We start from the raw sequence: 27,408 nt of genomic DNA on the forward strand, positions 1-27,408 counted from the left end.
GCTGAGCAGCGCCGCAGGATTCCCGAATTTGGGCTTGCCATCATCCCTTCTGACAGGATGGAGAAAACTGGGACGCGTATCTCAGCTTGAAACCTCAGAATTTGGGAGCCGGGTCCCCCGAAACTTTTACCCCTGTGTTCCTGGGCAGCTGTTGAGAGGAGCTGTGAAGCAGCTGGAGCTCAGAAACGCGAAGTAGCCCTGGCTGAGGCACCTGGTGGCTCTGCAGGTGGCCCTCAGCCTCCTTGCCGCTTGACAGGCTGCTGTGTGTGCTGCTCGGCACCATTTTGGGGTGGTTTATCAGGAACTGTGGGCCCGAAGAGTTATGGTTTGTATTTACATGTTTTTTAGGGCCTGGACTCCCTTTCGGCATGGAAGGGGCGATGCCAGAGACTTGAGAGTGTGACAGCCTAGTCTATCCAGTGACGGAAAGTGAGAAACTGGAAATTTACCTGGATGCCACCCTGAGTCAGCCAAAACCAGAGTACCTCTGCAAAACACCTAGATCTGAACAAACCATCGTCCTCTGACAAAAATATTCCGTCTGAGAATTTCTGATCTGGTCTGGTAGTAAACATCTCCCGGGTGTCATTTGTGCCTGATACAGGGTAAAAATTATTCGGGTACCTGGTGCTCGGGGTGGAAAGATGAGAGAATGGAATAGTAAATTAAAGGGGTCGAAAAAAACAAAACCCTGCTGATTGTCTGAGCGCGGCTGACCAAGTTGCGTTCAGCTATCTCTGTGTGGAAACACACCTTTCCACAGAGGACAGAGCCATGGCGGGGGCCGCATCCATCCCACCCTGCCCGAGGACCCTCCGTCCCTTCCCCTCACCAAGGGGGGGACTTTGCCGCTAGTGTTTATTTTTGCTGCCTCCTCCTCGATGGGCTTTCTCCCAGGAACCGCTCCTTAAACTCCCTTCTGGGGCTTTTACGGCCGCGCTGACCCTCCCTGCGAGCCCACGGCCCTGAGGAGGACGGAGCCGCCGCCTCGGCGGGTCTCGGCTCTGTGGGGGAGGCCGAGGGGACGCGGCTCTAGCGGGCAGAGCCCCCCGCGGGTCTCCCGGGGCGGAGTGAGGACGCTTATTCCCGCCGCGGCGGCCCTGAGAGGACCTTCCCGCCCTGCGCTCTGAGGGGGGCTCGCGGCGGGAAGGCCGCGGGCGCCCCACACCGCTGAGGGGGGGCGCCGCGCCGGAGCGGGGCTGAGGGGAGGTAGAGCACCCGTCCCGCCCGCCCGGGAAGCGGGGGCCTCTGTCGACAGCCCGGGGGCTGCCGCCGGCGGCGAAGGGGAAGGCGGGGAAGGGAAGAGGGGGGAGCGGAGTTCCCGGCGGGCCGGCCGCCTCCCCGCCCTCCCTCCCTCGGCGGCGTGAGTGAGCGTGTTTGGGAGGGAAGGAGGGGGTGGAAGCCGGGCCGGGGCGGCCAGCAGGCAATTTGCATGAGAGACAGACTGGGAATGAGCTGGAGTGGGCGCCTCTCCGCGCACACAGAGCGGGGCAGGAGGGGGAGGAGGAGGGAGCTGCCGCCGCCGCCGCCGGGGAGAGCCGGCGAACTCCGGGCAAAGTTTGGTGCTGCCGGCCCGAGGCGCTGAGGCACCGGCGGGGCGGGCTGAGGGGAGCGGCGCGGCGGCGGGCCAGGCCAGGCCACCGCCACCCCGGGGCCGGGCTTTGTGCTGCCCGCGGCGCGGCGGGGCCTGCGCGGAGCGGAGCGGAGCGGCGGGGGGCGGCGGCGGCCGCGGGGTGAGCGCGGAGCGGCGGGGCGCTGCCGGCCCTGCCGGGCGAGCCAGCATGTCCTCCATCCTGCCTTTCACTCCTCCCATCGTCAAGCGGCTCCTGGGCTGGAAGAAAGGGGAGCAGAACGGGCAGGAGGAGAAATGGTGCGAGAAGGCGGTGAAGAGCCTGGTGAAGAAGCTGAAGAAGACGGGGCAGTTGGACGAGCTGGAGAAGGCGATCACCACGCAGAACATCAACACCAAGTGCATCACCATCCCCAGGTAGCGGGGGGGTGGTGGTGGTGGCGGGGAGCACACAAAACAAGGGGCACCCCGGCCGGGGCACGGCAGCCCCCCCCCCTCCCCGCTACCCCGGCGGGAGGGGCCGGTGGGGCGGGCGCAGCCGCGGGTCCCCCCCCCCTCCCGGGACGGGGAAGTGGGGTGGACGGGTACGGGGGTGCTCGGAGGCCCTTCGGTAGCCGTTTTCTCCCGAGGGACTCGGCGTGCTCTGGCACAGCCTGCTAGAGGCTTGTTTGGCTTTCCAGCCCCGCCACGCTTCGGTGCGGCGTTTAAGTCCTCTCCTGCACGCTCTATCCTGCCTCTATATATAGTTTAAATAATAAAAATATAAAAATAAATAGCCGCTTACGGAATTGGATTACTGTCCAGTAACAAGAGAAGAAGAAAGTCAGAGGGGAATGTAAAGCAGAAAATATGTCTCCAGCGAGATTAAAAAAAAAGAAAAAAAAAAAAGAAAAAGTTGGAAGCGCTCTGGCTTACAGTTATACTTACTGTGGATACTCTCATTGTCAAAAGTTTCAGCGCGTTCCCCAGTACTGTTGCGTTAAGATTTTCTTTTGATTAATGTATCAGGGAAAATGGTTTTGTTTGGGTTGCTTGGTTTCTTCCATATTAGCTAGACAGATATTACTATGAAGAGGTGATTTAGAGCCCTGCTGTGCGTATGTTTTCAAATTACTTTTTAAATCGGGAATGCAAATGGCATAGCTGAAGGGGATTGTTTGGAGTGCAAAAAGAAAGCACGTGAGGGTGAAAATAACTGATTTTTTTTGCATTTTTTGAATTAACATAGGTTTTATTTTCAGCCTTGATTCTGAGATCGATCTGTAAGACGATTATAAATCATAAAGGAAGTGTATACAAGTATCCCAGCTAAGAAAAATTTTCCAAGTAACTTTCTAATTGCTGGCTACAAGTGCTGTTTTATTGCTGAAGATTTGTTGATTTCTGTAAGCTCAGCCAGATCACTGCTGATTCTGTTACTGATTGTTGTTTGAGGGTATTTTTTTTTTTAAACAAAGGCCAAAGTTCATTCCAAATATTTGAATGCTGCATAATTGTATGCTTCTGTGTGAGAAGATATCTCTCTGTGTGTGTATTCATGCTTCTCTTGCGCGCAAACAAATGTATGCTTTCTTGGTTGTCAGAATGATTTAATACGCAGTAGCTAATACAAAGCAGCATCTGTTGCATGAAGAAGTGAAGCAAGTAGCTTAGAAATGTGGGTATTTGGAACTCCTAAAATTTTTTTCCAACAACTATAGTGGTTTTTTAAGAGGAAATACAAAGTCCCCTTATCTTTTTGGTGTTGAATGACTGTGGTTGAGATTTTGGCCAGTAATGCAAATAGACCTCTCAGCCTTTGTTAGAGTTACTCTGGCTTTGCTTAGTTGGACCAGAGATCAAAACATGTAGGGCTACCACCTGATATAAATGCCTTAAAGCCTGTATTTTTAAATTCTTGGTAAGCAGTGTGCTTTCCACATAGATAATACCCTATATAAACCACTTCCCTGATACACTTACCATTTCAAAAGAAGAAAATTACTTGAGCAGCCCTGCTGATGTAACCTGGGTATTGTGTCTAGCTAATGCTGACCTGTTAGGGAGCAGAACATGAGGCCTCTTGGTGGTACTTTTACTGGTAACAAGGTGGTTTAGATAAGGGAGGAAGGTTTTGATATTTTATGAATCAAAGGGAGCAAAGACATGGGTGGAGTAGGATGCTTTAATTTAGAAAAATAATTTTAAAGCTTGAAAATAAGTAACAACACAAGCAGATGTCACAAGTCATAAATATTAACGTGGCCAGAGATTGTCCTGGCTGTTCCTACTGTGCAGAAGTGAATGTCTGTTTCTTCTAGACCTTGCTCTGTTAAAGGAAATCGGTACAAATATTAAAACACAGAGCCTGGATCCTGCAGATCTTAAACCTTGGTATCGGGGGAAGTGTGTCCTCAAACCAGGACAGAAGTGTCAGCATATTTTGATGGTAGCTCCTTATGCCTTGGCACTAGTTTTTAAACACTACACTTCATGTGTACTTTTGTTATTGTTTAGTATGTATATTACAGAGATCCAAATAAGCGTGGTTAAGTTAGTCTGTGCTGGACCCTCTGCAGGAGCATACTGAGAGGTTAATATCTATATGTCAGAGATCGGGGAATGGTGTGGAAATGTAAAACAACTTGTCTAGGAGTCAGTGACAGAGCTGGAACTATAACCAGGCCTTGTGACTTTAAGAGCTGTGTCATCTCCTCTGGACTGCACTGTTTGTCCTAATGTATCTGTGAATCTGATTATCATGTCGTTTCAAATTAGCGTTTGCAAGACAATTTTAGTATGGTTTTAGTTTGTTGGGGGGGTTTGTTTGTTTGTTTGTTTTTTTAAGTAATCCTACATATGTCATTTTACTATTTAGTCAAATAAGTATGTTGGGGGGAAAAAGGGGGAAAAAACATTATTAGGGATTAGATCATGTTGTGCATTGTCTGTAATGCATCAGTAGACTGAATTACAGTGGAGCTATGCCAGTGATGACTCTGGCCCAGCAGGAGTAGGGTAAGTCCAAAATTAGCTATTGTATCCATGAGATGAAGCAAGTTTCAGATGTAAAAGTGCTTGAGCTTTGCAGAAACGTTGCTCATGGGAATAGGGGCTACACAGCAAATTCCTGTAGTGATCAGGTGGGATTGTTTTCAGAAAGAACAAGAAAAAAATTAATTTTTGTTTTAGGGCTAAGGAATTAGAATACCAAATTTATTCCTGCTGTCATTTTTATCTATTTGGAACTGGAACTATTCATACAGCTTTCTATATCTCCTGACAGTTACTAAACAATGAGTAGTTTATTTGCTTGTGTATTTGTTCAGCATGTATTACTTTTCCAAGTGCTCTAGTAGTAAAATGGACATTGACAGACACCTCAGGCCCCAGGTTTTCTGTTGGAAGGAGCTGTGGCAGACAGCAAACGGCTGGAGAGACCTTCAAGGATTTCAGCATAATGCTCTGCTGACAGGATTTTTCCTTCTTGTTTTTTTTCTGCTGGAGCAGGAAGTAATTTCCACCTGAAAAACTTACCAGTCTCAGACCATCTGATTGTTTCTTGTGTCACAGTTACTGGTGCCTGACGGAATGGCTTGTCTAGAGGACGTGCCTCCGTCCCTCATCAGGCACACTGCTGCTGAAGCCCATCCTTCTCCAGGAGGGAGCTGCCTTTAAACTTCTATGCACTAAGATAGTGGGCTTTGGTGTCAGGAGCTCACCTAGTGAGTTGTAGCAAGCTGGGTCTGCATGGCAGGAAGACATTTCTTCATACTGTATTGGATGATAAAGTGGAAAACACACATTCTTTTGCCTGTTAAAATATACCCTTTGTAGTAGCTGCATTGATATTGAAAGCCCAGCTTTAAGGATGAGCATTTTTATCGCTTTTCAGACAAGCTTGAGGATAGCTTGCCATAAGCACGTACCCCAGCGCAGCCAGGCATTGGAGTTTGCAGCCTCTCTAATTTGCTCTGTGAACAAGCTTAGGTCTACTTACTCCAGCTGATATCAGATTTTTTAATTTTTGATGGCTCTATTTGCTTCTGAGACCAAAGAGTATGGTCAGTGTGGAATCCGATGGCAGCAAAGTCTACAGCTGACATTACTACATACCTGCAGAACCGTATGGACTTCATGGCTCTTCTCCCAAGGATGAGTTTCTAATGCTATTCCTGATCTGAAGAGAGGCCATAGTGTGCACCTGACAAACGGTCAGGATTTTCCCCTAGAAATAAAGTGCATTAGACTCTACTGTGATGAATTTCTAACTCTCAACCTCTATAGGGGTCTGAACTGCAGAAGCCAGGAACATATGATGAATGCTTAGTGATTTCTAAACGCTGTGCAGTATATATAGTCTTGCTGATGTGGAGTGAGATAGTAAATGCTTTGTTTCAAGAGCTTTAGTGGTACTACACATATTAAGACATAAATCTCATGACATTTTGTAATATATTTTCATATGCATATTTTTCTTTTGAACCTATTACTGTATTTATTGTTTTTTGTATCACCAATGGTTTTAGGGGAGGCAGGATTCTTGTATGTAAGGAACATCTTCTTTTAGGTGGTGGGTTTTTTTTAAATTTAGAAAAGAGTTTTCAAGAGAGGTAGGTGTTATTTATTGTGGAACTCATCTGATAAGGATAGAATGAACCAATTGAAATTGAAGCATGCTACAGTTGCTTTTTGAAAGCAGCTGAACAAGGTGTTCCTTAAAGGATTTGCATTTTGGTGGGGAAAACCAAGAACAATATATAAGTGATTTTAGGAACATCTTGGGTGAGCATACCTTCTGTTGTGTTGGTAGTTGATCACACAATATTTACAAGAATTGACCATGTTCTTAGGATTGCCTTGACACCAGGAAAAGATGAAAACTGTAAATATAGTAAGTAGCAGAGGCTGGCTGCAAGACTGTGAAGTATGTTCTTCTTTTGAGACTGGTGCCCGGCTGGTTTCAGTAATAAGCAAAGGGCCAGTCATAGTTTTGTGTGTCCATGCATGAATTTGTATATTTTTTTTTTCCTCTGCCAATTTTAAACTACCTTGTTTCAATTTGGCCTGTCCCTGTATTTGAGGGGCTTTAATACTGCATAGGCTTGTTCAAGAGTGTCTGCACTTCAGAGTAGATCAGTGTAATGGTGGGGCAGTGGAGATGATTACAGTACAGTCCCTGTGTGCAAACGCAGTCTGGCTGCCATTAGAATTTCTACCTCCCTGTCGCCAGTAATTTTACAGCTACAAAGCTGTGTGCGCTAACCTATGTACTGACCTGGCTTTATGGGCAGGTTTTTACAGCCCTGTCCTAACCTTTGTGCTGCCACAGCTGTGCTGCTGGCAGTACCCATGTGAGCTAGTTTAGCTGTGGCAGTGAGGGCTGCAGGGTAGGCACTGCTTTACAAATCTGTTTGTAACGAGCTTTAGTGGCATTCATGTGACTTTGCAGATCAGATCTAAAGGTGAGAATACAGTAAATAAGTGTACCTAGGCCTTCAGTCAAGTGTACTTTCTGCCTCCAGTCCCACTTGTCCATCAGTACCTTTCTCAACTTCTTCCTTGTTGTCTCCCAAAAGGTCAAACCCCCCTCTCCCGGGCACAGACGTTGCTGCTCCCCACAGCCCCTCCAACTTCTCCCCACCCTTGCCTCAGAGTTACTGCCTCTTATATTAGCCTGGGTAATAGCCCGTGTGGTTGACTTCTGGTCGACGCTATGCCATTTTAAAAAACCAAATGCTACCATTAAGCTAAAGCAATAATGTTGTTACAACCAGTTAGGGAGCGACTATGTGTTCAGTTATATTGGCAGAGATGAAGGAACTAGGGAAAGGAGGGAAGTCAGGGGAGAAAGGATTGTCCAGCTTCACAGCCCCTTTCCTCAAAGTAGTGGCTGCTGGAATAGCATGTCAGACCCAGCCCTTGGTAAGATGTCTTCTCAAATTTTTTAATCTCTGTCAGTAGCCAATACAATTCAAAACGTTTTGTCATATTTTCTTTTTCCCCCAGACATGCGGGCTGTCTAACATTTTTGCAATTAAAACCAGTGGTAAACCTTTGACTTGAAAGACAACGCAGCAATGATTATATAGAACATTGATGGGCTAAGGGGAAAATTGTATTTTACTATTTGTTGAGATGTTTTAAAATATTCCTATCTCTGCTTTTTTTCACCTCCCCTTTCTCAAGAGACTAAAATATTTAAAATAGCTTCTGAAAGGACTCATAAGATTCTCATTATATTGTGTAGTAAGTGTTGAATCTTTGTGAAATAAAATGTTTAAAATGGTTGCTTAACTTTTATAGTATTAGGAAAAGACCCTGAACATTGCAGTCATTTAAATATAATGAGAAATAAATGCAAAAAATTGATGAAATCAAGAAATACACACTGTATGGGATTATCACATCAGGGATCCAATTAAAATGAGTTCTTCTAATAAATATTGGTTTAATAATGTAAACTTGCGATTGCTATATTATTGCAACAAAAATAAAATTAACAAGATTTAATGGACTGAGCAGCCATTAATTTTCACTTGTTAATTTATTAGGAGCTTCTAATGGTGTTAGATGCACAATAATGCCATTATCCTGCATGAACTACTTTATTAAATAAATAGGGCCAAACGGTGCTTGAATTAAATTGAAATCAGATTTTATTCCCAAATTATCTTTTTCTGGTTTTCTTTTTTTTATTATTATTTCTAGCTTTCCTGTATTCAGCGCAATTAAATTTTCAGGGATGGGATGCAGCACTCTCTTCCAGTAAGGCTTACAAATAGTCCTAATTAACTTTTGTCCTTGTCTGCCTTGATGTGCTGTGTAGAATGCTTTTTCCAGTCCAAAGCTGATTGTGTTGATTGGCAGCGAAGGGAGCAGGCAGGAGCGAGGGGAATAAAGACAGGGCAGAGGTTCTTGTCCAGACACTCCAGTTCTAGTAGGCTGACTCCACCAAGCTTAGCAAATGTTTGCTAATTACATTTTGTTACATGGGACTTGAGTCCAAACATAAAGACAAGGAAGTTGTTAATAATTGGGCTCTGCACTTGTCACTGGTAGCACAACTTTCTGTGTAACTGAAGAGACAATAATGTGTCAATTGTTGCAGTTAATACTGCTTTTAAAGATGTTTTGAAGCCTTTTAGACCTGATCCTCATTTGCTCACACATCTCTTTACCATCACTGTCAGAATGGTGGGACTTGCCCTTAGGCAAGCAGGAGAGTTTGATTGCTACTGGTACTGTGGCTCTGTAGAAACAGAATAAAAAGCCAGAGCTCGCTCTTTCTGTATTAAAGGCTTGGTCTTTCAGAAGCATAGGTCACAAATGTGAGCAGGAATAAACTACTTATCCGTAGTAATAGGAGCCATATTAAAAAAAAAAAAAAAAGGTAACCCTTGTCTTCAGAAGAGCCCAGCCAGGTAAGAAATAATAACGCCCTGCTTTTTAGAGGATCACCCAGGAATTGTGTGAGCTCCAGAACAGGAAATCTTCACTGTCAACTGAGAAGCAAGTTAAACCTAAGCTGCTGTAGCTACTCTGTTTTGGGTGTCCACATTTGCTCATTTAGCGACAAGGTGGGTTTCTCTATCCTATGTGGCTGTGTGTGGTGCAGACAGACTTTAGGCCGTTCAAAATGAGTAGGCCAGGAAATCGGTGGGATTATGTGCCCCAGCAATTGCTCCAAGTATTGAACCATCATTCCTTTATCTACAGTGGAGAATCTCCACGTGAACAATCAATACTCAGCGTGATCGATGATTGCTGATACTGGCCTTGCTTACATCAAGAACACACTTCTGAAGTAGCAGATGTCAGTGGATAGGAGCAGCACTGGTGAAAGGATACAGGGAAATACAGGGAGAAAATGGTAGTTGTTCCTTGTGAGTTTGATTCTTCAACCTGCTTACGTTCAGAATCGTGCTATTCCATGAGGCGTCAATTTGAATGCATTTTTAAAGTATTAGGAGCTGCTGTAGATGTGGAAGACACAATAAAATTATAAATCTTATTGGTGAGCCTCATGAAAGAACGTACTTAAAAATCCAGTAAAACCTCCCTGTTAGAAATGTAACCTGTGTACCTCTAGGAAAGGTGAATAGGTGATCTTGATAGCTTTTATTTGTCGCTCAAAATATCTTTACAGCTCACTTGCCGTTCAGCGCTGAGGTTATGAGGGCAAAGAAGTTGCACATTTCAGGCAGTTGTATGACTGGGCTCTGTGTGTGCCTACCTTGTCCTAGGGCACCTGCACGCTCACCACAGATAGGCTGTGTGCCTGACCCCGTGAGTGAACGGGAGCATCTGCTTTTTGATCTCCAGAGGAATGTGCATCAGTTTACAAAAGGTGAGGTCTGTGAATCCTGGAGAGAAGACTACAGGGGATGAGGTGTCAGGAGAGTCTATCTGCCTGGGGCCTTTGCTTCCTCCAGGCTTTGGGGTCCTCAGGAAGGAGAGTCTCAAGGACAAGATATTAGGTGGACCATCCTTAGCTCACTTCATAATTAGTAGTTACCTAATCTGAAAATTTCATTAAACTTTTGCTTACAGATTGCGTCATAGGAGAGGTCGGAGATTATCTTTGAATTGGTGATGTTCATTAACCATAACACAATCTTTGTAAAAAAGGAAGTAAAAAAAGAAATTTCCTCCTTTGTGGTGAAGTTGCAGCCAGCAGTGGTTGAATGATGGATGCTGATACTGCCTCTCCTTTTTCACAGTAAAACAGGAAAAACTGTCCTTCCTGTTCTAGTAGCTTGAACGTGAAAAGAGAAATTCACTTACTCTTCACAGACGTTAAAGTTCACAAAAACATTGGGCTTAGTAGAAGACTTCTGTGGAACATGAGAATGCATCTGTTTTTGTGTTGAAGGTGCAACTGTTGTTGCTTTATCTACTTAACGGCTAGAGAACACTTTTTTCCCAAAATTTCCTTTCCCTCCATAACTGGATTTTAAGTGTTGCTGTGTGGGAAGACCCAACTACAGGCACCTTTAATTTTATTATACTCAGGAAGACCAGATGTGGTTTTTTTTCATGAGATACAAAGTCTGTGGTTTCCATACATGTGGAACTGTACAGAAAGGTCCTTTTCTTATTGTTTGTTGAACAAATTGTTGTTCCTCTTGAGTTAGACTCATAGCCAATTTGTAGCACATGTGTAGCAGTATCTGAAAAATTATATCAGAGTTTAAAAAGCACTCTTTGCCTAAAAGAAAGGCTAATAAGCAGCTGGAGTCTGAGTCTTTTCCCACTCGTTTTGCATTTGTTTAATTACATGGATTTCAGTAAATTTACTTCTGATTTACATGCAAGTGAAAGGAGAGTCAGGCCAACACAAGAAAGCAGTGGACTGAAAACAGAAGATAGAGGTGTTTGTAGGTTGAATATTATCCATTTTTCTCTTTTCAATACAGGGTTTGGGTGCTCCTATGGGTTGTTCTTTGCAGGACTTGAAGCCTGCCCAGCAGAGCCTGTGAGACTGGAGGGCTCCAGTCCCATGAAGACTGGACTTGTCAGCCCTGGACTAGAAGCCTGGCAGGAAGCCGGGCAAGATTTAGCTGGAAGTTTGTTGAAAATTATACTTCTCTGCAATGCATTTCATTTTCAGAGGACTTCTCGCTCATGTTTCATTGAGGGTTTTCTGATGGGCACCAGCGTGGCTTGGCAGAGATCCCTGCACATTTTGTAGCTGAGATACCACTGGCAGTAGGTTTGGCATTGGCAGTGGCTCCTGATCCTGTGCCTGTGCAGAAGGCAGCATTTGGCTGTTCTCACTGTGGTGTGTTGGTTTTTTTTTTTTTCCTATTTTTTTTTTAAACCAGCTTGCATACTAATGGTGAAGCCCTTATAATGTGTTTCTCCCTGAGCCCCCTTCCCATCTCCCCTGCCACACAGCTATACAAATACAGGAAGGAGTAGGGTTTCCTCTTGCATGGCCTAGATAAAGCCCACCCACAATTATAGGCCTTGAACTCAGAAGAGCACAAGGTCTGATAATAACATCTATCCTTTCTTTCTTCCCCCACGGTCAGCAGCCTGTTGGAGGAAAGGTCTAGAATCGTTATTGATGTTGGCCTGGAACCTTCAAGGAAAACTCCAGTGAACTTTAGAGACCCCAGATTAATTACCTTGTAATTCACAGGCTTGGAATGATGAAAGTTGCGTATTATTTGCCTAATCTTTCTCCATATCTGCTTCTTGGGCCTAAATTTACCTGACTTACTGAATATAAGCTTCACCGTAAGTTGAAACTATCTTTTTTGGCCTGTTTAATGTGACAGTTTTCTTTTCAAAATTTTGTGGCTTTGATGGTGGGTTTTTGTTGTTGTTGTTTTTTTTTTTTTTATGGCCAGTGGAGTTTTTGCAGAAGATGGAATGGTGGAAAGTGAAAAACAGCTGATTTGAAACGATTGCATTAGAAACAAGCTTTACAAAATAACTAAATGTAATTTTTTTTTTTAAAGTAGCTTTCATAATCAGACAGTGATTATCTAATACTACCTTATAGCTGATTTCTGTCACCAGTAAGTCTGCTAGCGTTTTGCAAGCCATTTTGAGCTTTACTCTGAATTAGATGCCATAAATAACTTTTGTGTAGGTAGACAGCTGATCATTGAAACTTTTTCCCAAAACTGGTTTTGCTTGTCTGGTAGAACTATAGGCTGAAAGTTCATGTATAGAGTTGCAATTGCATATCTGTTTTTCCCAGTCATAACTGAATTAAGATAGGTTTTCACTTGTGGATTACTGTATAATGAATGTACTTTGTGGTTAGGGAAGACTGAAAACATCAGGTTTTGTTACATACCACTATGCAACACTGAGCAAAATGCTTAACCTGCTCGTACCTTACTCTTATCTACCTGGCAAATACAATACTTGCCTCACAAGGATGCCAGAAAATTTAATAACAGTTGTGAAAATCTCTTAAAATCTCAAGAGGTAGGCTCTGCTGCAAAACCTTCCTGCTTTAAAAAGCTTTCTGTTGCTGTTCAGCATCTCATTAAAACTGCTTTCTTAGTACGAAATTTTGTTGGAAACTTTCTTTGAAAATATGTAGGTGCCACGTCAGTGAGAATATTAGAATTCCATAGATGTTTAGTGGTAAACCTTAACTGGGTTTGCATAATATTTATCTATTCATCTCTGTGCTGGTGCCTCCTGTACACATGGAATATTTTGACTGGTAGATACATGTCATACCACCGTGGTCTGCTACTGAGCTTAAGTTTGAAGCCTGTTAGCACAAGTCCAGGGGAAACACTATACATGTAGCCTCATGTTTTCATTTAAGTAGTATTATATAACTGTACGTAAATTTAATGCCATCCAAATACAAAATGTTAAATGAAATAAATGTGTGTCTGTCAAGCGATTGTGCTGTTGCTAGTGGACTTTTAACACCATGACCCATGGCAACACGAGTTGGAAAAACTAAACATTTCTATACTTATAGCTGTGTCTCTTACTGAGCATTTTGGCAGCCACTGAGAGTATTGGGCAGTCACATCCATTTGCTTTGAAACTCCTTTGCATCTGAAGACTTCTGGTGAATTGTTCCTAAAGAGATGACTGAAAACTAATAGCTGTCCATCTGGTTGGAAACAACATTATTAATTAAGCTTTCTCTTTTAAATCATTTACAAGTTTGAAATAAATGCTCTTTTGAAAGGCATTGAAGCAGGTTGAATTTGAATTCTTGCTGTGGGAAACAGTATGTTTAATGTATCTCCTCACAAAAATTAAGGATTGAGAAGTAATGCTTGAGATCACTGTTACTTAGGTTTCCTAAGAGCAAAACAACCTCCAGATTAGTCCTTGTGTGTTCTAAATTGTTACTTTCTTTGAAGGACAGCTGTCAGCTGCTCCTATTTAAAAACAAAACAAAAAAATCTTTACAATATTCATTGAGTCCTTTTAAAGACCTTTTCATTATGGCCATTCCACAACTTGTTGAAGGGCCCATGTTCTATTGAAGGGGGAATGTTTGTGACCGCTCATTTTGTACCATAGGTCTTAAAGTCCTTTATAGCAGAAGGATTTTTACCCCGTTTTGCTGATGGGAAGCGTGAGCTTGGGTGACTTACCTGAAGTTCACATAGGGCAGAGGCAAATCAACATTCCAGGTACAGACATCCTAAGACCCGCTACAGTGTTCCATATACAAGACAGAAGTGACATTACTCTTGAGAGTGTGCCTTCCCACGCTCTGGATGGAAAACAGGAGGCAGTTTGAAAGCTGCTCTTTTTGCATTATACCAATAATTCATAGCATATTCATAATGTAGCATTGATAATTATATTAATAAAACTATTTTTCAGTTAAATACAGGAAGAGGTCTCTAGCATTTTGAAATCACAGAATCGTAGAATGGTTTGGATTGGAAGGGACCTTCAAGCATCGTCTAGTCCAGCTCCCTGCCATGGTCAGGGACATCTTTCACTAGATCAGGTTACTCAAAGCTCTGTCTGACCTGACTTTGGACACTTCCAGTGATGGGGCATTCACAACTTCTCTGGGCAACCTACATACAAAGAAAGTATGCAAGTGCTGAGGATACACCTCCTTGGATACTCGAGAGATGGTATTTTGTGATGCAGGTGTATTTTCCAGACTTAGGATGGGCATAGCTCCCCGTTGTCTTGATTTTTCAGTACCTTAAGCGTGCCTAGCAATTTGTATTGATGTGCTTGAGGGCCAGACAAACAGGCTTTAATTAAAACCTATCTGTAAGTATTGCAGTTCCTGATGATTGCGCTTGGAGACTGTGTGTCTCAGGATATTGGAAGAACTGTATAGCCATTTAGATACATGGAATGGTGTACAGTCATGAGGGGAGAACCCTTAAACAGTGTTCTGCATTAAAAGAATAGTTCCATGTAAACATCCCCTCAATTTCCTCCCTTTAGTTCACAATTTTTTGCTAATGGTGTCTGTGCTGTAAAATATTGGTGTGCAAGACACATGAACCCATATAACCAAGTAAAGGCCTTGGAAGTTATGGCTTGAAACTGAATTTTGTAAGTCACTGCTTTGCATGCCAGGCTCTACTGGTTTGAAAGCCCTGTTGAGATAGCTGCTTCTAAACAGGAATAAAAATAGACGTTTGAGTGTTCTGATTTTAGAAAAAAAAAAAAAGCAGCATTTATTGGATTATGATTGGCTGATGACTTTGAAGCTGGAGACAGTTTTATGTTACAGAGCTTCTCACTGCTTATTCTCTCAGTTCCCGTTCTCCCCCCCCCCCCCCCCCCTTTTTTTTTTTTTCCTCTTTTCTTGCTTTCTATTTTTAGGATGGCATTTCAGTGTTTCTGCTGTACTGGCAGGCTGGCTATTCCAGAAGAAAAAGAAAGAAGAAAGGTGGGAGGTAGAGCTAATGAGCACTAACAGCCTGTTATTAATTTAGCTTTTGAGCACTTACATTCAAAGTTTTTATGTTTCCAATTTATCTGATAGTCAATGAAAGATCTGCTTGCACTTGAGGCCATTGATTACATCAATTTTGACAGTCTTTGTGTACTTCAGTAGAAGAGAGGAAAAGTAGGAAGTTTTAGGACTGGAGAGAGGCCATTAGAAATTTTAGGACAATTCTTTGTGCATTTTATATTTTTGTACATGTGTGTATATATATGTTATTTTTTAAATATGTGTATATAAGTAAATAAAAACTTGTGTCCAGTAGAATTAGCTTCAAGTAGAAAGTGGTGTTTTAATTAGCCATTCAATGGAGGAAAATAAAGTATCCTAACTTCATTTAAAAACAAAGTTAACAGTCTATTAACATTTGAACAAAATATGAATAGCTGTTGTTATGTATGTACGTGTGCCTTCATAAATGAAATAATGGGATAATGGTTTTCCAGTCAGCTCTAATGCTCATCAGAGATTTGAGTTGCTTCGAGGGCGTTAAAGCAGGGAGAGGTAATTCCACAGGGATGGAGCAGTTAGTGCATGTGGATGTGAAATTCCTCCATCCCTCTTGGTGAAGGGGCCATGATGCTCTGTGGCTCTGCTAAAACTGTTTCGTGAGATGCAGCTGACCATAGACTGTTGCCTAATTTGCGCCTTTGTGACTTGCATCCTCCTCTGTGTGTGTGGTTTTTTCTTTGTTTGCTTGGGGTTTGGGATGTTTTTTTTTCTTTAAATATTATTTTTCTTCCTTGTGCTGTGTCTTAGAACCTTAAACAGCAGGGAAAGCTGGTTACTTGAAGGGCAAGGAAATGAACAAAAATGTTTTTTGTTATGAAAGCAAAAGGCATTACTTAGTGTCACAATGTGTAAAACAGTCCAGGCATAGGTGTTCTTGTTTTTGAAGCCTGAGTGCGATTTGATTTTTATTATTAGTTCAGTAAATCAAATATTTTTTTCATCTGTTTGACTTCAGGGCTGTCATTTTGCTCATGCAGAGCAGCTCTGAATTTACATCATTATGAGAGAATAACTGGGGAAGCATAAAAGACTTTGTCGCGCTTTTGCTTTAGAATCACATCTTGATTTTTACAAATCATATTGTATTTCATCCTTAATTTTGGTTTGCAGTCACTGTGGTACTTGGAGCTATGAAGAATGTTTTTCTAGGTTCATTTGAGGGTTGAGTGTTGTCAAAAGCTGGCTGAAAGTAGGTGCAGTGTAACTGCATATGTGATGTATTGCTATAAATTAAATCACTGAAGAATTATTTTTAGAAGACAAGGATTATTTCAAAACATGGGCCATAACTTTTCTAACAGTGATTCAGTAATGTATTCCTCTTGGTTAAAAATTGTACCTCACACTGAGTTGGATCTAATGCTAGTTTACAGGATTTTTAATTATTTTGTTTTGTACAGCAACTGAGGTTGTTACTCAAAGGTACTTAGCCTCTTTGGAATAAACGTGTCTTTAGAATAAACAAGAGACAAACATATCTCTTGGTTCACAAAGACTAATATGCATAGTTTGTTTTGTAGCTATCATGGGGACTGAGGTCTGCTGCTTAATCTGAAACTGACAATCCCTTGGGAATGCAGGGTACAGGCTTGTTCACAGGATAACCTTTCTCCGGTTTTGTTTTCTGGTGTTATCTCCTGGCACAGAGGATAGACTGGAGGAGGACTAAGCAAGTGAAGTGTTTAAAATTTTCATATGTTTATGTCTACTGCAGTAGTTTTCAGGGATTGAATGAGAGGTGATTCCTTAATCACCTCTTTTTGTGTGCGTTGTGCAGCAGTCTACATGGATGAAACAGTTCATGCAGTCTTTTCTTTTGGGAAATTTTAAATAAGTTTTCCACAGGCTGAAGAAGTTGAAAGCCACTGTGAATACATGCAGTTGACTGGCTGATGCATCCGAGCCAGCTCGTCATAACAAGCGGCATTATGTTGGTGGAAGTTTTGGTAGTAATAACCCTTGCTTTTATTTGTCAGTAATTTTTTGCCTTTAGCCCCAAATATTTTCTTAATATGCCAATAAATGGCAGAGTAGATTTGTAGAGAGTAGGCATCTTGGGCTGCATTTCTGGGATTTGGACTCGATGATCATTATGGATACCTTCCAACTTGAGATACTGTATGATCCTATGATTCTATGTCTCATTAACGTTGTTTGGAAGCCAGGTTCATTTTAACAGAAATGACAACTCCGAATTATCTCATCTCCGTGTACTTTTGTGCTGTCATATCTCTACATATTATGATAGTGATACATCAGTAACATAATTTAATTTATGGTTTCCACTTCTACAGGCATAGTTCTTGTTACCTATAAATGACTGCAGGAATATTACTCACTGGGCAAACCGCTTGACTTTGAAGAATGTGACTATGATGAAGTGTTTTGTTTTCTCACATCCTACGCCAATGACTGCTAGTTTCTTGTCACGGTTGCTACCAGGGACTGTTCTATACAAGTTTGTGGCTTTACTAACAAACAGGTATGTCGTGATTCCTTGGTGAGTAGGCATCTAATCACATGCAAAGCCATTACAGTTGGCCATTTGGTAACTGTCCTTACAAGGTGCCTCTGAAGTGACTAGCACTGAAGACGCAGGCTCCCTTATGCCTTTTGATGTCCCCTTCAAAGAAAAGGCTAAATGATGTCTCATTGTGTAAGGTAAGTAGCCTGTTAGTGGTCACCTCCTCCAATGAAGAACTTGAGCTCTTGAGATATCCTTAGTCTAGCACTTTTCATGACGGTCGAAACTGTTTTGCCTGCTGAAGCAAGGTGTAACAACAAAACGAAATGTGTGTGCAAAACTCTCTGGGCGTTGCTGGACTCTGCAGGGATTTGGCGTTCTTTGTGTGCAACGTGAGTAGCTGTGTGATCCTTGTGCAACAATTAAATGAGCAGCCTTTCAAATATTCCTCTGTCTTCTTAACCGAGTCTGGCTCTCTGCAGTTTGATCATTTGTTAGTACACAGATAAGCTAATTGTACAAGATGCAACATTGCCTGGCAGTTGCTTAATCCTGCCATGTGCAATAATCTGCTACCCAGATATGTTGGATAATGCAGATGTGAAGCATTACAACTTTATGGGACTCTCTCCTTCATTGAAAATTAGCTAGACACAGTGCATTTTGTCAGAGACGAGAATATTTCAGAACATGGATATGTAACTGTCAATGACAGAAATTGTGCCTGGAGAGCGTACTGAATGAAAATATGCTTCTTAAAATCTTTTCCCTTTAAATTACATCAGAAGAACCCTGTATAATTTTAACAGATTGTTACCATGAGGTGGTGATGTTCATATGCATCTCTAATCAATGTAGCATTACTTTCCTCGTCTTTTTGCCTTATTTGAAGCCCTTCATGAGATTATTTCAGCTAAAACCTCTCATTCTCTGGCATTTGGTCTCTTCCTCTGCAGTGCACTAGCAACAGTTAAAGTGATAGATCAGCACCTAATAAAAGTGGGATTATCTCTAAGCTGAAAATAAGTAGAAAGAGCCTACTGTGGAAATCACAGGGTTTGCTTGTCATTACCAATTCATTTCGTAATACTTGTAGTAACTTTCAGTGTAATAATCAGCAAGGTGAGGGTCTTCAGAGGACTTTGTCACTAACTGTTCTTTACTACTTGCAAACTATTTAGACTTTGGCTGTTAAAACTGTTCAGATGATCTCTCCCCAGTCATGCAAATATCGCAAGCTGTTCAACTTGTTCATTTATTCTGTTGGAAAGGCAGAGGGGGAAAAAACAGCCTTGATTTGCACCCTGGAGGGACGCTATGCAAAACCAGTCTAAGGTTTCTGGGGTGGGAGCTGTGGAGTTTTCTCTGCTTTTGTTTATTATACTTTGCTTTCTGTCATCTCTTAGCAAATAATGAATAACAGTAATAGTATGCTGCGAGACATGAAATCTGGAAGTGCTTATTACAATATGTGTGTGAACCATAGTCATCACCAGAACTTATTTTCTCACGGACTGCTCTAGTTACTGCCTGGGGGAAGAAGCTTACAGCTATCTCTGTAATAAGGTCTTGGGGACTCTAGTATTTCTGCTTCCTAGGTTCCCTGTGCCTAGCAATTACTGTCCATTCTGCAATCAACACCTGTCTCTAATTTCCATTTGCGACAAAGGACTCTGGCTGCTGTATAAAACCCTTTGCTGTTTGTGTATAGAATACTTTGCTTTTACAGTCAAGGGCTAGGGAACACCACAAAAGCAGATAAAAGCTAAGTAAAGCAGTTGCTGCAGTAGGCCTAGAACAAGCATTAAAATTTGTGAGGTTTTTCCTTCCTTCCCTTCGTGGTTTATTTTTGTCCTTATTTTTGATATGGGGGAGGGGTGTGAGTGGGGAATATTTATCTCTAAGCATGAACACTGAAATTTTGTTGGGGTTTGTGCATACTGTTTGTTGGTTTGGGGTTGTTTTTTTTTTTTTTTTTTATCACCTTCCCCTCCTTTAAGAACCGCTTTCTTTAAATGAAGATTTCCATGATCTCAGTCCTGCAGTGAACTTCCTGCGGTCAACCCTGCGTCTGTGTAGAGCTGTAGGAAGCCCTTTTGCCCTGTGAACACTTAGGATGAGTAATAGTGATCCCACCAAATTCGCACGCGCTTGAAGTCAGACATGTTCTGAAGAGTCTTGCCAGACTGAGTCTCATATAAGTCAGTGGAACTAATCACATGTCCAAGTCTAACCATACAATTCCCTTCCTAAAATCTGCAGCTGCTCACGCATGGCTCTGGTATTGTCTGAGGTGGTGTCACATGCATGTGTTTCTGAGGGAGCTGCTTTGCCTGCAGTTATATTTCTTTAATTTTATTTTTTACTTTTTGTTGCAGATCTGTTTAACACTGGGGTTACTGCTACTTTGGACTTTAAAAGCATTTTGTAGAGGATTGCTTGTAAAGTGATTTTTTTAGCTTGCAGTGACTGCAGTCTTCTTACTAAATATACATTTAATATTATTCTTTGTGTTTTTAAGGAAAACGGAACATCAGATAATTAGTTTAGCTCCTTGTTTCTAGAAATCACATCTCTACTGGCAAGCAAATGTAAAACAAAAGGAAGCGTTCTGGGACTGAGTAAAGATGCAGCTTCATGTTACACCTCTGATAGTCTAATAGTAGATTGCCATTAAAAGGCATAATCCTATTTCTGTCTATCTCTGTCTGAGTCTGCTGCCTGCTTGTGCAGAGTTTACTGTTGTTCTTAGAGTGTCTTTTTATCTTTATGGCAACAAGATCACCCAGCATGATATCTTGTAAATCGTGTACTTTTAAATCAGACTTGTGGGAAGAGTTTTGACCTCTGTATTGAAATTAGTAACCTGTTTGAGTGTGTCTTCTAGAAATGCATCCTGTCTTCGTTTAAAGATACCAAGACAGAGATTCCACTATTTTCTCCATTTTTTTTTCAACAGCTAATAATCTCCTCACATGAAAAAAACCAAAACCAAAGAAGTACCATACTTCAGCTGCAATTGGCCTGGTGTCAGCGTGCAGCATTGCTTCATTGTACCTCTCTTGGCTAGACTGAAATGTCCTTCACTTTTTTCCCTCCAAAAAACGTACTCTGACACTGCTGTGATTCAGCCATCATTCGGTCATTGTCTTAATAAAAACAAAGGACTGAAATTATTTTATCTTTCATTTTAATACATTTTCTTTAGCCCTAAACTGTTTTTGTGGGTATATTTTTACCAAGCTGTACACAGCCAATTTCCTTACAAAAGACTAAACATATTATGTCTAGAAAATTACCTTTTATCAACCAAATTTATTCTCTCATAATGGAAAAACTAATTTTGAGAAGACCTTAAAACCAGATTGCCCAGAGTTGTGGTAGTTTTTAATTCTGCTGTGGTCTTCTACTTTTTTCCACTGGAGAGAATGTTTACCCTGTACCTGCCCCTAGAAGTCCCCCACCTCTCAGATGATGTTAAATTTTGTCTCATGTTGGGGTTTTTTAATGTTTTGTTCTGTGTACCTTGTAGCCTGTGCAGTTCTTCAACAAAGCTTTCTGGAGAGCAGTTGTCCCCAGAAAAGCAGCTTTTGGGTCTGCTGGCTTCAAGAGGGTAAAGGTGCTCAAGTAGCATACTATATTGCTGACTTAGTCTGTATTAAAGTCTGTGGTTTGCCTCGTGATTTGAGAGGGATGGAAGAGAGCATGTTGGAACATGGGTGTCCCCATGGCCTGACACTTCTGCCTCTGTGGAAACAAAACTTCAGAAATTCCCCTGTAGAGCCGGTGGGAGGTGAGGCAGCTTGCCACAGACCTGACATCTGACTCAAGAGGCTTGATTCTTTCCAACTGGAGAAGTCCTCTGGTTATTTTTAGTACTTCTGATTCTGCTTAGAATTAGTTTTGAATAGTATGGACTATTGTAGGAAGGTGGGCGAATTGCCTGGGAAGGCATCTGGAAAGGTTTCATTAAAAAAAACCCATCACCTGCGTTAGAGTAGAACAATGCTGGGTGCTGAACGAGCTCATGTGTGCCATGCTTATGACCAACAATGAAGCAAGTCAGAATTTGGATTTGAGTGTGACTTCTGTAATTTTATGAAAAATGCAAATTTAAGATCTCCTATATTCTTTCCAATTTATCTTTGGTTTTATTTAAGATGCTAGTACAGTTTTACAGTTTCAGGAGGGGTGTGGGAAAGGCATATATTAATGATACTTCAAGTGTTTTTTTTATGGGTAAACTCAGGACAAAACAGTATTTTGTTTTTTCAAGCTACGCTTAGCATTTCTGCCCTGAGGAGAAGAATATGATTACACAGCATATAAGGCTTGCTTGGACAAGTTGTAATGAATGTTAAATAACTGTTCGGTAGCAGCACGTGTGCTTTTAACTTAATAAATATACATTGTGGTAATGTTAGAGAAGACCTCAAGATTATAATTATTTGAAATATGCTTTACAAGTGCTTAGCAAAGCAAACTAGTTTGTAGTCTCAGTCAGGAGCACACGCTCTAAGGAGATGCAAGGAATTTTCATTCACCCCATGTGGTTTAAACCAGCAGAAGACATCTGCCTCTGTTTTCCAGTCAGCTACTTTGCAAGGGCTGTGTAGTGCTCATTGCAGTAAGACTGAAAGATATATTCAAATACTTGCCTGAACTGGGACTTGTGATGGCAGACTGATCTTCAAGTGGCTTAGGAACCCAAAACTGCAGAAGACCGGTTGAGTATTGACTGTCACCTGAATGGGGCTGCATTGAGACTGGTGCCCTGAGCTTCCTGCGCCTGGAAAACTGCAATTCCGGGGAATAATCAGGAAGATGCATTTTGACTGGTTGGTAGGCTGATGCTCTTGCAAAGCTTAGAGACCTGGTAGGATGACAGGGCCTGTTTGGCTGTGAGCAAAAAGGATGAGGAATTTAGCATTCACCTGAGGAGTTATGAGGTCCAAAAGAAGCTTCCTGTGCCTGTTATTTCTTTAGTTTTTATAAAAACTAAAGGGTCTCTCTCCAGTGTTATCAGTTTGGTTAGAGAAAAAGGATTCTGACTACTGAGCTGTGCAGTGAAGGATGATTGCCGTTTTGTGGAATTTTTTTCTTTGCTTCATTCTTGGTTGTACTCCAGTGTAGAATGAACTTTGACACTTCTGGGGAATCGGAGTAGATAGGATTATAAATTGTTGTGGTGAAAGTTGTCAAAAGGTGATTAATACTAGAAGCTCTTTTTTTTTATTATTTTTATTTAAATTACATGGACAGTCTTCAACGTAGAACTGCGTTGTTAATTGTTGTGATGCAAACTCTGTAAGTGTACGCAAAGCTTAAGGCTGTTGTATTTCTATTCAGGATTTCTGGGACAGATACATGTGTGTATCTGTAGTATTACACACACAGAGTAATTTTGCAGTTTTGGCAAGGTATAGACTCATTGTATCGGGCTGCCCGGATGGTCTCGCAGTGTGTGAATGACTCTACAAAACATGCGGTAGCTGAGATGCCTCTTCAAAGTGTCAGACTTGCTGCACACATTTGGAGTTTGGTTGTCCGTGTGCAAGGAACATAACTGGACTTGCTGGACCTACCTCAGCCTGTAGCTTCCTGTAGCTTTGACCAGGTTTCAGTAGGTCTGGAAAGCATGAAGAAATACAGAAAATCTTCAAGCTCTACCTGAACGCCTTTGCGTTTTTTTGGCTGATGTGCCTTGGGAAACCTGGAGACAGGTTAGCTGGAGGAAAGCTGTTTAAAAGGGCAAAGTGAATTATTTCCACTTCGTTTTTTCAGCTAGAGTCAGTATTTGAACAAGAGTTGCAAGCTGGGAATCAAGCATTCAAACGCAGGCTGAGGAGAACGGAGATTGGCTGCATACCTCTTGGCTTGTTTCTGCTCAAAATAGCACATACAAATGGCAATTGGTGCCCAACTTCTCTAACTGGGCCCTCAGTGGGCCCTGTTCTTTCTCTCAGCAGTGGGAGAACTGTTGAGGCCCGTTTCTAAGTAAACCTGTAGCACGATGTGCAATTTAGTCATCTTTCATTTCTCTGGGGAGATTTTGGGGTTGTCTTGTTTCTCGTCAGGATCCCTCAGACAGAAAGGAGAGCATGTCCGTGGTATATAACATGTGGACAACGAGGAAGAGCTCAAGTGTTTTCTGAAGCTCTGAATTTCCTGGGTGTACACATGCAGTAGCTTGTGGTGGCTCAGTGCTTTGTGGGAGCATATCCCATACTATTAATGCTTTGTACAGCACATGAGCCTGTTTCCTGTCGGCAGCCTGTTCCCCGCAGGGAAAAGATGTGGTTAAAAAGCAGCCTGCCATTGCATTCCAGGGCGATATTCAGCCAGCTCCCAGCTGCCCTCTTTCCCAGACGCTCTTCAGATCTAAGCAGGGGATAGGATGCAAACTGGATGAATTGCCTTTGTGGTAGCAATAGGCCATTTCCAGCCACCATCTTTCCTAGAGAAAGTTTGCCTTCTGCTGCATGAAAGGGAAAGAGGGTGGTGAGGACGGGCCCAGTTGGCTCTCAGTTGAGCAGCCCAGGGTGAGCAGCACAACGCGAGTGTTAACTTCCCCCTTGAGAAAATGTCCAGACCCATCATGGGCTGTAGCAAAATTTATGAGATACTCGGATGTCAGGTTTTTTGGTTTTTGAAAGCAGGATCGGCTTGCAAAACATTAGATGTTGATGCCAGATGTATTTGGATGTGGTTTGCTTTGTTCTTAAACAATAGGCAGTTTTAAAGAAAGAGGAATATTACTTGTTCCCATATGTCCTATTGTTTCCATCATGGGTATAATCCTGGCTACAGAGTTCAGAATTATCATGCTGATTCTGTTTATAGCGACTCATACAGTTGAACTTTTGTCATCCAGTTTATTGAATCTTTGATCTCTTCACTTCTTTTCTGATCAAAACTGGAATTTGCATCATATGCTGTAGTAACTGCATGGTTTTGTGAAACAGTTCTGAAGGAGTAAATTCCATCACTGCACACCTACTAGGTGCTTGAACTGTTAGATATAAGCATTCAGTTAGTTCTGCATGTTTCTGTCATAGGTTTTCATGGCCCCACGTTTTACCAGCAGTGGTTTTAAAGGGAAATAATATGCAGATTTTTTTTAAAAAAAGTCTTTCTAATGGCAGACCAACAGTATGCATTTTAAAATAATATTCTGAATACTCTGTTTAAAAGTAATCAAGAAATCCCCCTGAGTGACACTTGCTTCTAAGGTAGGCTAGACATATTTTTCTTCCATGAGGCTAGATAAAATTTAGTTTGAAAATGATATGAAGCATTCAGGAGGCCATGCAGATGAAGATCATTTAGTTCTTTTATTTGGAATTCTCAGGTCTTAATTTACCTAAGACATCAATGAGTATCTTTCATTTCTCTCTGAGATGCAGGGCTGGTCACTGAATTTAAATAAACAGATACTCTAACACAGTTTCCTGGCTGTGTGAACAAAACTTGAAAAACTAAGAGTGTTGAAACCATAATTGGATTAAATGTCTTCCTTCACCCGTTGGGAATATGGATAAAATTTCTGTCTTTCAGTAGTTTTGTTTTGCCCATGCTAGTTAAAGGTCCTAGGCTGATAGCTTGTGTTACAATGGGTTGAATCGCAGATGGCAACTATGGAAGTGTAAATTAGCTAGCAGCTGACATTACTTGGACAGCTATTGATTGTGTTGATACCCATTATATGAGGATAAGTGCTAGATACTCGGTACCCAGTCAATCAATAATGGGAGAATAGAACTTACTTGGAATCATTTCATTAAGTTAACTCTTGAAGAGTTCTTAAGTTTATCCAGTTACATAGCAAAACTTTTTTTCTGTTTTGTTTTTTTCTTTTTCCCCCAGAAAAATCACTTGTTGCTTTGAAACCTGGACTGTAATTCTTAATGGACAAAAATTCCTAGGCTTTCCAGTAGCGAAGACTTTTATTTTTAAATATTTTGTACTTATTTCCTGGGTTGTTCGCATGCAGGCACACAAAGGGGAGAGGAAAGAAGGAGAGTGGGCCAAACATTCCCATCGGAAGAGCCTGGGGGAATCTTTGTTTCTCTCGAGCAATTTCTCGCTGACTTGGGAGTGGTGGTGACAGGTTTTGCAGAAAGTAACATCCAGTTTCCTTGGCCAACAGAGTACTGAATGTGATTCAAGGTTTTTCAGGGAAACAATGGATTTAGCAATACAGGATTATCATATTGGCTTACCAACTTGGGTACCTGCCTTGGATCATAGCTGGTGTGTGATGCATCATAGGAGTTTCCAGTCCTTCCCGTAAAGATGTTGGCAAAGCCAGCAGCAAAAGAAAATAAAGTCTCTGTGCCTTGATACGGCACATGGCATAGGATGATTGACTACCTTCTAGAGCAAAAAAAAAATATTAATTTTTTACTCCATTACTCAAAATAGCAATCCCATTTAAATCTCTCATTAGTATTTGATTTGTTGGCGCTTTTTTTTTGCCTCAGAGAATTCTAAAAGTCCAATCAAGGTGAGGCATAACATGAATGAAATGAGTAGAGCAGCAAACCCAAAGCATTGGACTCTTTTCCCAGCCTAATAAATAAATAGACAGGCAGCTTGTGGTACAAAAGTGTGTGAATGGTGATGCTTTACTCCATGACTGTTCCATAGCATGGAAATGTTACATTAACACTGGAGAAAAGGAAAATACAGGACTTAAATTCAAGACAGATATCTGGCTTCCTGTTAAATCTCTTCAAATGCAGCTGCTGCTGGATAGGTGACCAATCTGGGAATTACTGTTGTGTGGTACAAAACTTCTCTGCCAGGTGCTCCCTCATCAACACTGGGAAGTGTAGAGGGTTAGCATTGTGCAGAGTATCTACATTTACAAGACTGAGGTGAGGCTTTTGTTACCATCCGTGTCCCATGTCCTGGGTTTGACTGTTGCTTGACTGGCTTGCGGCTGAATGGAGCAAATGAAAGTTGAGCACTGACTCTGAGCTTCATGTTAGGTAAAGAAGTGGTTTTAAACATAAGCAATTTATCTGCATATTGTTGAGAATTTATTTGTGGCCTGATTTCATCATTTGGAAATATTTCTGGTTTTACACTGAGGGGACTGGTTCCTGGGAGAACCTTCGCTTTCTGTGGTTCCACTATCCAAAATTGCTCCTGCAGCTGCTGAAGGCTGTGTAAGCCTTCCGTGCTTTTCAGCCAGAGATGCTATTCCTTTCTCAGGATATTTCTCCAGTTTTAGCCTGGAGCAGCTGTGTGTGCTGCCCCCATTCCCTAGAGCTGTATTAAATCCAGCAGTGCAAGGAGGCCTCACTGGGGTGGATGGGCAAAGGAGTGAGAAATGGGATCAGTACTGCAAGAAAACTGCTGGGGACCCGAAGGGCAGGTCCCACTCCCTCCTGCAGGAGCAGAGCACCCAAGCCTGGTGCGGCAGACTGAGCTTTCTCCCAGTGTGGCAGCTCAAAGCCAGCCTGTCTGGGGTTTGCGTACCCTCTAGAATAACGTGCCTTTTTCTCCTGAGTGAATAAAGGAGGTCTGGGTAGGTTTGACTCTTTGGCCAGGCTGCTTTCACGTTTGATTTTCATGCCTGAATAGGTGAGGATGCATGAGGATGCCATCGTCTTTGGCATCATTTTGAAACAGAATCACCCAGGAGTTGCATCTCAGACATCTTCTTACTTTCAGTGATTCTGAGACAGAGCTAGGACACAGCAGAGGGACTTGTTCTTTTATACTCTATTTCTTTTTTTCTTTTTCTTTTTTAAATCTGACACTTCTTCTTTCTTTCTTTCTTTTTTTTTTTTAAAGTAAGAAAAAGAAATCGGGGCCATCTTGTTTTTAAGCTACATGTAGAAAGGAGTTAAACTAAATACGTGAGGTGTGACACAAGCTGCCATTCCAGCATTGATTCTGCAATAGAGGAAGGTCTCTCTTAAGGCTTTGAGGAGCAGTAAGAAAGCACAG

General features: G+C 42.0%; 1 protein-coding gene across 1 annotated transcript in view; it reads left to right on the plus strand.

The window, feature by feature from the left end:
• The first annotated feature begins 1,666 nt into the window (after positions 1-1,666).
• Positions 1,667-27,408, plus strand: part of SMAD3 (SMAD family member 3) — a 75,342-nt gene continuing 49,600 nt past the window's right edge. Inside the window, exon 1 of the mRNA XM_082488642.1 lies at positions 1,667-1,987. Within this exon, the coding sequence (XP_082344768.1) occupies positions 1,782-1,987 (206 nt within the window). The 5' untranslated portion in view covers positions 1,667-1,781. The remainder of the gene's footprint in view (positions 1,988-27,408) is intronic.

Source organism: Vanellus vanellus, assembly GCF_965231255.1.
Source record: "Vanellus vanellus genome assembly, chromosome: 11".
NCBI classification, from domain to species: domain Eukaryota; kingdom Metazoa; phylum Chordata; class Aves; order Charadriiformes; family Charadriidae; genus Vanellus; species Vanellus vanellus.